Consider the following 13,283-nt stretch of genomic DNA (forward strand, 5'->3'; position numbering starts at 1 on the left):
TGAAACCACAGGAAAACATTGCTTTGCATTACTCAAGTTGCTGGTTTACTAAAGCTATCAATTGCACTAGAAAAGGAGGCATGGGTAGGGAAGCAGGAATGACAGACTAATCACATCTACGATGACCAGGTTACATTCTTTACATTGCAGAAGTTGTTGGAGATGGAGGACTACTACTTCAGCTTTCTTCCTCCATATTTCTTCCTGCATTTGCAGGACAAAGCCAGACAGGGAACAGTGCAGTAGCAACAATAAAAATATCAATACACTGACTTGTTCATCTGTGGAGAGCAAAGGTTTGCATAGAGCTTGTGTACATGCATGCAGAAAGACTAAAATACAGGAATTCAGACAAATTTACAATCTTAAACATCCATGCCCAAAACACAAAAGTGTGCTGAGCCATAAACAAGCCTCTCTCGATGGTGTGAGGATTAATTGGTGGCAAAGCAAAAGATGCCCCAAGATCTGAAATTTGTGTGCTTTATTTAAATTCAAGAGTTTAAGGTAGCCACCTGAATTGTCTCTGAATTTACACTCTTCTCAATTACTGGATATCACAGATTTAAATAAATGGCAATCTGATCTCAAACATACATTCCATCTTAAAGTCCTGATTCCAAGCTGTACACCTTTTTCTGAAAATACCTCCTTCTCCCCAGATCTTGAGGCAAAACATATTACTGCCAAACACCCTCTACTGTTAGAGTAAAAACATGGTAATGTATCTGTTTTACGCTGTAGCATAAAGTATATGCTACAGAATGAAAACCCATTTTTCTGAGAGATTCATCAGCCCATAGCCCAGTCAGGAAAAAAAAAAATAGGGGGGAGAGGAGCAGAAATGGAATCGCAAAATTATTTAGTATTAATATTACTGAAAAAATAATTATAATACATATAAAATGAGAACTGGCACATGGGAAGGTAAAGCTTCTATAGAGTACCACTTCTTGAAGATGTAATTTCCCACACCCCAATCACAGTAGTAAGGCACATCTTATCCAGAGTTTAACTATGAGAATATTTAACAGTTGTTTTCCTGTCAGTGTCCCTTGGGTAATTTACACTTTATTTTTAAACCCATTAAAGCATTAAAGTTTCCTAAAATATTCACACGTTGATATTTCTTTCAACTTTCTTACAAGCAGGACTTTATCTCACTGCATCATCCATAACTTTTTTTCCTATTTAAATAATATTCTTGGCTCATCATCATTAGCACACACATCTGAATGCCTACAGTAACAGACATTATTCAGTAAGATATGTTTACATTGGGTCAGTGCACAGAGACCAAGTTACTTGAAGTGAAAAATGAGGTTTGGGTTGACCTTGTTACACTTACTCATCTTCCTGATCTGGTGAAGTTGTAGAGACACACTGATACCACTATGACTAAATAAGCATTTGGTGTCTGTATCCTCATTCATTTTGTTCCCATCTCTCTTTTGCTACAGAATTCCCAATAAATGCAATTTGATACAATTTGTACGTCTGCTCCACCTTGATGCCAGTACCTTCTAACCTCCTGCCAAAACACAGTACATTGTCACATACAACTGAATAGTTTCCTCAGCATAAACATATCTTTACTTCCTTCTGAAGCTACTCTCCCCCTGCCTTAAAAGGAGAAAACAATGCCTAATCTGATGAATAACCAAAGCTTCTAGGAATACAGGTTTTTGCTGCTCCCTAGTGGGCATACTCTTAAAAAAAATCAACAACATTTAAAAATTCTTCAGCCCCCTTCCTACTCTCACCACTAACAATTCTTCATGCCTTCCAACTTAAGTAGAAAATAATTGAATTTCCATATTTTCTAACAGGAAAGCTAACTCAGCATCTTCAGCAACAATCCATTCCAGAAGAAAACAGAACTGGAATACGCTTGTGTCCTGGTTTGAGCAGAACTGTCCTGTGTCTGACTCTCCCATTATCTATGTGTAAAAGAACAGACTATGACTATGTAGATGAGATTTACCATCAACCGGATGAGGACATGTCAATCACCAACTGTAATTAAATCACTTCATTTCTATAAGGAAGTGTTTTTACTTGTAACTGATCTCAAAGAGAAAAATACCATGCCATTGTCCTCTTGGAGATGTAAATTTTTATTGTCTCCAAGTAGTCCGATATTTTTCTCAGGAAAGTGTCACAGCAATTAAAAATAAGTCAGGGAGAAACCAGTCAGGTCTCCAACTTCACTTGAATGAATACTTATATTCCTAAAATGAGTTGACAGCAGCACGAGATAAGAGAATGACAACTCTGAAGTAAGCTGATCTCCCAGAGCCAGGAATATCTTTTAGGTATGATGCATTTCCAATCTACTACCACAAAAACCTCCTTCAAAACTACTTTAACCCAAAGACGAGGAAAAAAAAAAGAAAGTTTTCATTCCTTAGCCCATGTTTTCCATGGCACTGTTTTGTTGTTTTGTGTCTGTTCTTTTTTTAAGTATTACAACAGTGTTTGGATGAAACCACTAGTATGAAGCTCCATACCAACTGTGTGGATCCTGAAGTCCAAGGGCAGACTTGGCTGCAGTGACCACAAAATGCAGAGTAGAGTGTGGTAGAGTGACAAGATGGGTGCATAGCAAGCTCACTACCCTGGACTTCAGTAGAGCAAACTGGCCTCTTGGTGGATCTGCTTCACAGACTGACATGGAGTAAAGACCTGGAAGGAAGAGGGGTTTGAGATCATCTAAGGAACCTGAAGGTGCAGAAATCCATGGGACCTGATGAGATGCATCCACAGGTCCTGAGGGTGGATGAAGCTGCCAAGCCACTATCCAGTCATAGCACACTGGTGAAGTTCCCACTGACTGGAAAGGGGGAAATACAACCCCCATTTTTAAGAAAGGAATAAAAGAAGACAGATGGAACTACAGGCTGGTCAGTCTCACTTCAGCGCCTGGCAAGATCACGGAGCAGATCCTCCTGGAAACTATTCTAAGGCACATGAACAATAAGGGGGTGACTAGTGACAGCCAACATGGCTTCATTAAAGGCAAAACAAAATCCTACTCTGGCCTACAGTGAAAGGACTACAGCATTGGTAAAGGGAAGAGCAACTGACATCATCTACTTGGACTTGTGCAAAGTTTTGACACTATACCATGTGACATCCTTGCCTCTAACGTGGAGAGGCACAGATTTGACAGACAGATGGATCAGCAGATAAGAATTGTCCGGATAGTTGTACTCAAGAGTTATGGTCAATGGCTCCATGTCCAAGTGGAGACCAGTGACCATTGCTGTTCCTCAGCAGTCAGTAATGGGACAGTTCAACCACTTTTGTTATCAACGTGGATAGTGGGAGTCTCGGACGACATGGCTTAGTGTGTGGTGTCCCTGTCCATGGCAGAGAGGTTGGAGCTAGATGATGGTAAGGTCCTATCCAACCCTAATTATTCTATGATTCTATGATTGAGCACCCTCAGCAAATTTTCTGATGAAACCAAGCTCAAGCTGTGCAGTGCAGTTGACACACTGGAGGGAACGGATGTCATCAAGAGGAACCTGGGCAGGCTGGAGAAGTGGGATCATGTGAACCCCATGAAGTTCAACAAGAACAAGTGCAAGGTTCTGCACCTGAGTTGGGACAATCCCAGGCACAAATACAGGCTGGGTTGCAACTGGACTGAGAACAGCCCTGAGGAGAAGGACTGGTGGGTGTTGGTCAATAAGAAGCAAAACATGACCCAGCAGTGTGTGCTTGCGGCCAGAAAACAATCGTGGGCTGGACTGCATCACCAGCAGGTCAGAGGAAGGGATACTCCCCCTTTACTCTGCTTTTGTGAGACCCCACCTGCAGCCCTGTGTTCATCTCTGGGGCTCCCAACATGAGAAGGATGTGTACTTGTTGGAGTGAGTCAAGAGGAGGCCACAAAGATGCTCCAAGGGCTGGAGCACTTCTATGGAAACAGGCTGAGAGTTGAGCTTGCTCAGCCAGGAGAAGAGAAGGCTGCATAGAGACCTCACAGCAGCCTTCCAATATTGGAAGGGGGGCCTACAAGAAAGGAGCCAGAGAGGTACTCTTCATCAGGGACTGTAGTGACACGACAAAGGGTAAAGGGTTCAAACTGAAAGAAGGTAGATAGAGATTTGATATAAGAAAGGAATTCTTTACTGTGAGGTTGGTGAGACACTAACACCGGTAGCCTGGAAAAGTTATGGCTGTCCCATCCTTGGAAGTGTTCAAGGCCAGGTTAGATGGACCTTGGAGCAACCTGGTCTAGTGGAAGGTGTTCCAACCCCTATGCCACAGGAGGATCTAAATGATCCTTAATGTCCCTTCCAAACCAAAATATTCTATGATTCCATGAAAATACAATTTCTGAAACAGAAGTTTCACTGGAAAGTGGAATTTCATCAGAACCACCATTAGGACTCTCAGTTCCACAAGATGTAGTTTCAGGGGAGAAAGGGACAAGGCTATATTATATGCAAGAGACAGTATTAGATTTTTGTCAGATGAGCAAAAGGGCTGTACTTGTAGGTTTTTTTTTCTTCTCCTATGAAATTTGCCAGAAGCAAAAAAGCATAATACAGAACAGTGCTGTCAGCTTTCTATTCTCTTATTCAGACAACTCCCTCAAACAATACACCTGACTCATGTCTGAACTCTTCTAGCTCAAGATATAAAAATGACATCTTAGGTCTTACAATTTCTGGATCATGCATACATTTTTTTAAGCCATGGCATTTTAAGAGCAGCACTGACTAATTCTTCTCACAAAGGCACTAAATAAGTTTAACTTTTGTAAAGTAATAGCACTGGATATCAAGTTTTCAGGACTATAACAGATGTTTCATCTATCTTTGTCAAGCAAAATTACAAAAAAACTACTAGTTTCAGTGGAAAACAAAGTGATGCACTCAAAAAAACATACAAACTACTTTATTAAGGCAATATTCTAAAATTAAAAGTAATGGGAAACCCTAGTGAAAAATCCGTTTCGAAAAAAAAAAGCAACATTATCTTCTCCATAGTGCAGGTGCCAAGTTGTACTACCTTTTTTTTTTCCTTTTTTTTTTTTTCAGCTAATCCATAAACCTACTCGCAGGTAGGTTCATGCCTCCTGCAGCAAGATGTATTGAAAATTTATTTCTGGAATTTTTCATAGAAGAGTACACTTTTATAAGCCTAGATTATAATTTTACTAACATTATGAAATCAGAGAGAATAAAGATCCTCATTTTTACTTTGAAATTCATTTCAGCATACAAATCATATTTCCATCATTATATGTGATTAGGAGCAATTGTGTGAATGCAAGAATTTCCAAGAGATGACTCCCCAGAACTTTGGGGAGACCAAAATCTACTGTTCACACAGTTGAATAAATAAAGCAAGCTAAATTTTAGACTGTCTTTAAAATCAGGGGTGTTCTACTGTTCAGCTAGCTGCTGTGACTCATTACAGGCCTGATCTCCATATGGTGATCATATCACAAGGCAATTCATTAATGCAACTTCACTAGTATACTGCAGAACAGCAGTAACAGAAGTCAGAAAATGCCTAACTTCTGTCAACCCATGATAATACTAAGAGGAGCCAAATCATACCTTGCACTTTCTTGTCAACTCAGACCACAATGCTCTAATTAATCCCTTCCCAGCACCAGGACTGGTCTGTGAGTTATGGATCAAGAAGCCTGGATCCCCCATATTCTCTTGGATAAAGAGGATTTCTCTCTTTAAAAAACTGAACAAAACCCACACTCAAACCAGTAACCACCACCACCAAAACAAAGGCAGCACACTACCAGTTCCATCCCTGTATGTTTTTGTATGGAAGTCTATTGCCTTGTTTTCACATAAAGCTTTTAGACATTAATTTCATTACCAATATTAAGGGAAAACTGTTGATTGATCCAAGACATTAAGAGGGAAAAGTTCAGAGCTCATATCAAGATAAATTTCCCTCAATGTCTAAACTGGACATTTTACTTAAGAAAGCTTTTAATTATTAAAGCCTGTTGCAGCTTTTCAAGAACACAAGAACCATGGTTAACTTAAGCTTAATTCACTGTCTCCCCATCAAGGATTCTCCATCTTCTTCAACAGGAACACGGGCAATTACCATAGCATTTTAGTATAGCAACTTCTGTCTTCTTTAAGTAATACTTTCTTTACTGCACAAGTACCATCTTAGGTTGAATTACTAACAGCATGGTAAAAATCCAGATGAAGGGACATCTTAAAACTATAACTGACGAAAGCCATGGTGCTTCTCCACTTCCTCTTTAGAGCCCAAAGCAACATGCAATGTATCTACAGAGGAATATCAGGGAGCAGGCCAATTATAAAGTGCAGATTTTGTGTGTCTGTCTTCATCATCTAACTCACCACAGATAAAACTGAAATCTAAATCAATTGGCCTAGTGCCTATAACATCTGTATATCCTATTGAGGCATACGGCCCAAACTGCTAACTGTAGAACAAAACGATTTGTGGGGTTTTTTTAATGGAAAATTACCTATTTCTTGTGTTTCTGAATGCTGCTAAGAACTCCTGTTTCATACATTAGCTCTGCAACAGCACAGCTCTAACAGTGTATCTCTCTTACAAGAAAACACGTACAGAAGGCTGGAAAAACAACACTGGTTTACTCTACAAGGTTCATCAAAGATTTTATTTCTGCATGGCTTGGACCTTACAGAGCTGTCTGACTGTAACTGAGAGATCACCAAGCTACTAGCTTTTAGAGCAGACGCTGCCAGCACACCACAATGTGGCGTGTAACGGAGCTAAAGCATCTGACGTGGGAGTTAAGGGAGTCTTTTACCTTCACTACATGGAACATTCAACACGTATCTACACGAGCAGACGCCGCTTGTCTCTCCTCCCCCGTGACACTGTTTCTAAGCGCTCCTCGGGACCTCACAAGGCACGGCGGTTTTCCCTCAGTCTGGTGCCTAAACTGGCGCACCCCGGGCAGAGCAAAGGTAGCTCTCGCGGGCTGATGTGCCCATAAGGACGGAGAGAAAGAGAGAGGACGGTGTTCCTCCACCGATAACCAAATTACCTTCACGGGCCACGGCCACCCGAACCCGCGTGTGAAAGGAAGAGCCAGAGTCGACCACAGTCCTTAGGGGCCATGGGGCTCACGGGGAGCGGGAAAGTTATCCCAGACAGAGGCACCCGAGGCGGCAACGCGGGCACCGGCGGGGTGCGAGTGTCAAGTGCGCACAGTACCACGTCCACCCCTCATCACTGCCCCTCCTCACCCAGCCGCACCACGTCTGCCCCTCGCCACGGCCCTTCCCGCGTAGCCACCACTGCACTCGGCCAACAAAGGGATGAACACTCCGCGGGCTCCGCCGGCCTCGGACACCGGGGTGGTGGGAGGGGTAGGGGGGAGGAAGGCGACTCCGCCCCAGCCGGCCCCTCCGCCATGTTGTTGAAAGGAACCGACGGGGACCCGCAGCTCCTCACCGCTCTCTCCCCCCCTCCCCTCCCGCCCCAAGAACCACCTCACCCACTCCCTCCCCTCTTTTCCTTCCTTCCCTCCCTCCCTTCCTTCCTTCTCTCAGACACGCGTGCACTCACCGGACGCCCCTCGGAAGAGCGGCACGGACACCATCAGGCACAGCAGGGCCCAGAGCCGCCGAGTGGCCGCTACCGCCATGGTCCGGTCCCGAAACCGTGGAGCTAGGGCGCGCGCGCGCGCACCCGCGCGCCAGGATTCCGCCTATCGCGGCCCCGCCCCTCTCCTCCTCCCCCGAGAGAGAAGCAGACAGCCGCTCACACTACCCCTACACCTCCCCGGCTCGCTCCTACCACTAAACTAACTGACGCGGCAGCGCCGCCTGATTGGCCTCTCTCCCCCCCTCCCGCTCCGGCCCCGGCCCCGCCCCCCGGCAGCTGCGGAAAGCCACAACAACAACAGGCGGCTGGAGGGCGCAACCGGCGCGTCCGAGGGGCGGGGCGCGGAGCGGCTGGCTTGTGATTGGCGGTTGGCTGTCGGCGCCTCGTCGCGGTGCTGGTGAGGACCGGCGGCGGCGGGAAAGCAGCCGGCCCTGTGAGGTACTTGGGCGGCGGGAGCTGCTGTCCCTGCGCACGCAGCCCGGGGCGATGTAGCTGGTGGCAGAGGCTGTAGCGTCTCTTAGAAACAGGGGCGGGCCGCGCGTTAGGGTGGTGAGGGAGCACCCTGGCGTGTGACTGAAGCTCTGCGGCTACTCTTACCGACCACCACCAAACACAGCAGGGCCCAGGGCCGCCGCGTGGCCGTTAAAGCTATGATCCGGTCCCGGGGCTGAAAGGAAGCGGGGGTAGCAGTTAATCAGGCGGGAGGAGTTAGACAGCCCTCAGATAGCTTCGGGAGAGGAGGAAAAGCTGCAGTTACCGGAGGAATTACTCCTCTGGAGACTGCGGGTGGGAGACGGGCTAGGAGAAGTATGCGGAGCCCTTTCGTTGCTCAGCTGCGATGCTTCTCTCTCACGTGAGTTGTCGGATGGGTTGTAGATGTAACAGGCAGTCTGACAGCTTATTCCCTGCTAACGTACCAGCTGGTGTATGTATGAGACGGCTCAGCGTTCGTGCTGCTAGTGCAGCCTGCTTCGCGATTAGGGAGTAAAGGATGCACCTTCCCGCAGCACGAAGTGCTATAGGGTAGAGAGCTTACAAGTTTTAGTATTGTGCAAGGAAAGAACAGCGCTAGTCCCCATGTGTGGCTCCCGTCTTATTTCACAGTTTAACTGCGGGAGTTACTTGAAAATCAGAAACAAATTTGGACAGTCCAAATAGCTGTTTGAGGTTCTACTTGATCTTACAAACTGTGGCAAGTATAATCAACCCTTTGAAGAAAATTACCATGACTGAGGTTGTCAATTCTGTCCAGAGCTTTATTAGCTATTGTATGAGTGGCAAGAGGAAAGGCTCTCTTCTCTCTTGGGATCAGTTATCTGCCTGCACTAGGAATCTGCCCCCTCTCCCCCGACATCCTAGCTCCCTTACGTGGCTGTTGTGTCCAGATCCTTAATCAGTTCAGAGTCCGTCAAGTTCAGCATATACTTTTGTACTATTCGTTTTACTTGTGGTGTGACCCTCCAGTCGTAGGACAAGAGATGTAGGTCACAGGAGCTTTACTACGTTATTACTTGCAGTTAGTCTTGCAAGCTTCATGTACTGTCTCTGCCAAATGGTGACTTCCCAGTTCAGTGTTCAGGACAGCAACCTCTGCAGTCTTCAGTGCCACATTCATTTCCATGTCACATCGATCTCCTGTCTCCTTTTTCCTGTTTTTTTTTCCCCCTTCCCAGTTGTTCAGCCAACGCAGCTTTTATAAAAAGTCTTGTTTCTCCTACAGTACAGTTCACCTGGATAAGAATCTTGATAATATAATGGTTCAAAGTGAGGTACATTTTCATTAATTCATTCTCTTTCCATTTCTCTCTGAGCAGCCACCAGCATCATATATAAGCAGACCCTAGTTATATTTTCTCTTGCAAAATCATATTTTAATGATTGCAAAGCTGCTGAAATGGATTCTGTATGTCTGGAATCCCTCTTTTCTTGCCGTGCTTCCATCCCATGTTTCTAGATTCTTAGGGCTGCACCTTCTGGTCTTGATTAAGGGGGTGTCTAGGAGCTTCAGATTATGAAACAGATTCTTGATGCTAAAAGGACTCTGGTAGACAATTGGATCTTGATCTTGTTGGAAGGTCACTGACTGTAAAAGTCAGTACCTACACCTTTCCTCATTAGCTGCCCCTTGTTTCTGTAAGATTCATCCTTGTGTTTTTCCATCATCTTTTTTCCATTATTGCTTCCATAGTCAGTTCTTCCCTTCTAGTATTTTGGTGTTCCTGTTTCTTCATATGAACTTCATCATTGCTTTTAGTTGGTCTGGGTAGGACTGCATCTTTGGGAAGGTTATGTGGGACGTACTTAGATTTACTGTTTGAGATGCACAGTAGTTCAAGTTATATACTCTGTTCGTAATTAATCATCTGTATTTTTTCCCATGTAAGATGGTACAGTTACATAACAAATACAAAATAAAAATGATAGCCTATGAAGAATTTAATAATAGGCTTCTCCCTGTGTCTGCAAACAGTTGAATGCCAGTCCAAAGAAAATGAGATCTTACATTGGACTGCACCAATAAGGCTATGTTAGACCATGACACAGTCAATAAACAGTTTCTAAGATACACCTTTCTGTAAAGTGACATTTTATTTAGGAAGAAAATAACTCTCCCGTGATTTCAGATTTTTCAAAATTACAGTAATTACTTGGCCTTTTTTTCTGCCAAAATAACCAGAAAAAATAATTTCACTGTGAAGATCAAGGTAATAAGGAATTCTAATGAATCTTTTGGCAAGAAAATACGCACAGTTAGTGCTAGAACATGAAGAAATAAAGGTGTTGCAAAACTTCACATGCAGCTTTTACTGTTTTCTCTCCATGGTAGTTAACTAAATTTTGTATGCTTTTTTAAGAACTATTGAGTGCATCATGATATTTACAAATTATGTTCACCAAGGAACTCAGCAAGAGGAAAAATACTGAATGGTAATGTTTACCAAGACAACAAAGTATGTGATATCCAAAAAAACACCTCCCAAAACAACCCCCACCACAGCCCCACCCCCTCCCCACCCATCAGTCTTTGATTTTCCCAAGCAGTTTTCCTACTCAAAACTGGGACAGAAAGGATCAAAGTGCTTTTTAGTGTGCAGTTTCTATAAGCCCACAAATCAGAAAGTTTAGGAAAGATTTGTGATCTTGCTAAATTAGTCAAGCAGAACACTTTTAAGTCACTGCTTTATAAAATATTCAGAATTATTCACTTAATAACCTTTATGAACATTGCCTGATTTGCCTCATCACTGCTTCCAAAACTAAATACAGTGAGATTTTATGTATTTAAACTCCACTTCATCAACTCTGTTAATAAAAAGTCAGTCAAAGCTTAAGATATATGAAACCCTTTTTGCTTTTAGTTCACTGTGAAACATACCAGATCCATATCTCACAGTCACGAACTGAGCAGCCTAATAATAGCCTGCATCAGTATTCAGTATGCCTGATCCCTCCAGCTAACACTTTCCGTATTATATAGCTAATATGTTTGTGGAAACATTATAATGTTGCAAGATCTTACTCTGCAGTTCAGCATATCTCAGTGATGACAGTTTTGCGCTGCTGCTGTTAAACCCCTTGAATTTAGTGTTTCATTCCAGCTTGTAGAGTCCATCAGCTGCCAAGCTTGTTTTCTACACGATATCCTATTTCATTTGAAATCAGGTTTAAATGTGTTCGAAGAGATCAGTGTTGATTAAGGAGAAGTCCAGTTTATGCTGAAAGTGAGGAAGAAATACATAGTGCAAGACATGTTGCAAAACACAGAAGTGATTAAGACCAGTTAGCTTAGGGAGGGGTTGCCAGAAGCAAACAGGCTGACATCAACAGGGTCTGGAAATGACTTTAGACTGCAAGTCATTATCTATTTGAAGGCCTGATATTGCTATAGCAACAGTGAAATTTCCTGAGTATCTCACCTGTGACTATAGGGAAGGATAGATGCATTAATGTAGCTTGTGTCTAATTAGGATACTTTTTTTTTCTGTGGAAGTACAACTTTTTTTCTTTTCTTCCTGGACACTGCTCCTCATACCAAGTAATATGGTATGAGACAAGTAATAATTTATGTCATTCTGCTTTTCAAGAAAGGTTAGTTTCCTCCTACACTGACACCAAATTTGAGATTGGACTCAGACTGCAGTAGGGAAGGAGCTGCATGTGTAAAGCACCAAAAGTTAGTGTCTCTCTAGCAATGCACAGATCATGAAGTTTTCCTATTGTGTGTTTGACGAACTTGACTTTTTTTTCCATTGAATTAGAGATCATTACAGGAAAGAAATTTCTTAGAGCAGGAAGTGGATATTGTGGTCAGTTGCTAAGATCCCAAAGTATTAGACAGAGGATCTATATTCCGGCTTAGATTAAATATCAATCCTCCTGATTTTTTTTTCCCAATAAAACTTCCACTCTGTTGTTAAAATATTTTGTTCAGTTATGTGTAAATCCACAATAAATAAATAAATAAATACAAAAAAAACCGCAACCTTCAGTAATGATGTAAACTCCTGACACTGATTTATTAGCCCTGCAAACTGGGAATGAGAAAAGAGAGTTTATTCTAGAGCATGTTGTAGGAACTGACTATTTCACTGCGGTTTTTCTAGACTTGCTGTATTTACTCCTCTCAGTCCTATTCTTCAGAACTTGTGACTGTAGGTTGTCTGACATATGTCAGACTTTCTATTGCAGTTAGGTTCTGCCTGATTGTTTCAAAATCCTGTTTCTGTAGTCTCTCCTAGCAGTGTTTTCTGTATGTTTTTACTTGTTCATTTACAAACAGTATAGCTGAGTTTACTTCAAAGGTGCGCACCAAGAAAATCATATGGAGATTTTCTGTAGTGCATTCTAAAAAGGTGCTTTTTCCTTTAAATCAGGTAATGGAGTTTGTACCTACTTAGGAATAAAAATTTTAAAAGAGAAAAATTGACCAAAGATCTATTTGAATAAGATGACAAATTGGTCAGTGAAGAGAGGTGGTGGAAATCAGTTGTAGAACTTTGTTCTTTACCAGTTCTTGAGCGGTTAAGTTTCTAACTTTTCTCCAAGAATATATAACTTTGAGATTAAGTCCTTTGTTATTTCTCCATTTTTAAGTGACATTATTAACAGGGAAGACTTTTGCCACTGGACTTATAAAAAATAATAATTTTTGCTGTTTTCATTTCTGAGTTAGTATGAGAATTCTGAACAACATTTCTCGGTTGCAGATAATAAGAATGTACTTCATGCTGTTTCTCTACAAAGGTAATTTTCCATCAGCCATATTCCTTAAGTGTGATGCCAGAGGTTGACTTTTATCCAAGAAGAATATTAGGCTTGATACAAGATTGCTGACAAAACTGTCTCTCTTGAGAATTAAGGAAGGTAGTGAGATTGCTGGTACTAAAATACAACTTGAAGAGCACAGTAAGGCTAAAAAAGTAGTGAGAGACTATGGAGATGTGGAAGCTCTCAAATCTCAAATTTGTTTAGGAAAGGCTAGGGGTGTACAAAACTTTACATATATTGAAAGATAATTTCATTTGTACCATAAACTACTTGGAAGGATGAGTTTTTAAGTCGTGGCCTTAGTAAACAAACTTTTGAAGCAGGTTTTTGGTTTTTTTTACTGTTTCAAAGACAGTGACAACTGCAATATCCTCGCACAAGAAACTGAATGTTCTTATTACTGAGTATAG

At 42.3% G+C, this 13,283-nt stretch overlaps 1 protein-coding gene across 1 annotated transcript in view; it reads right to left on the reverse strand.

Annotated features, from left to right (window-relative positions):
• The window catches only part of LOC101877127 (TGF-beta receptor type-1), a 35,572-nt gene extending 27,893 nt beyond the window's left edge, over positions 1–7,679 (reverse strand). The window contains exon 1 of the mRNA XM_034063902.1: positions 7,567–7,679. Coding sequence (XP_033919793.1) covers positions 7,567–7,645 — 79 coding nt within the window. The 5' untranslated portion in view covers positions 7,646–7,679. The remainder of the gene's footprint in view (positions 1–7,566) is intronic.
• Positions 7,680–13,283: the final 5,604 nt, after the last annotated feature.

This window comes from Melopsittacus undulatus, chromosome 1 (genome assembly GCF_012275295.1).
Source record: "Melopsittacus undulatus isolate bMelUnd1 chromosome 1, bMelUnd1.mat.Z, whole genome shotgun sequence".
In the NCBI taxonomy this organism is placed as follows: Eukaryota; Metazoa; Chordata; class Aves; order Psittaciformes; family Psittaculidae; genus Melopsittacus; species Melopsittacus undulatus.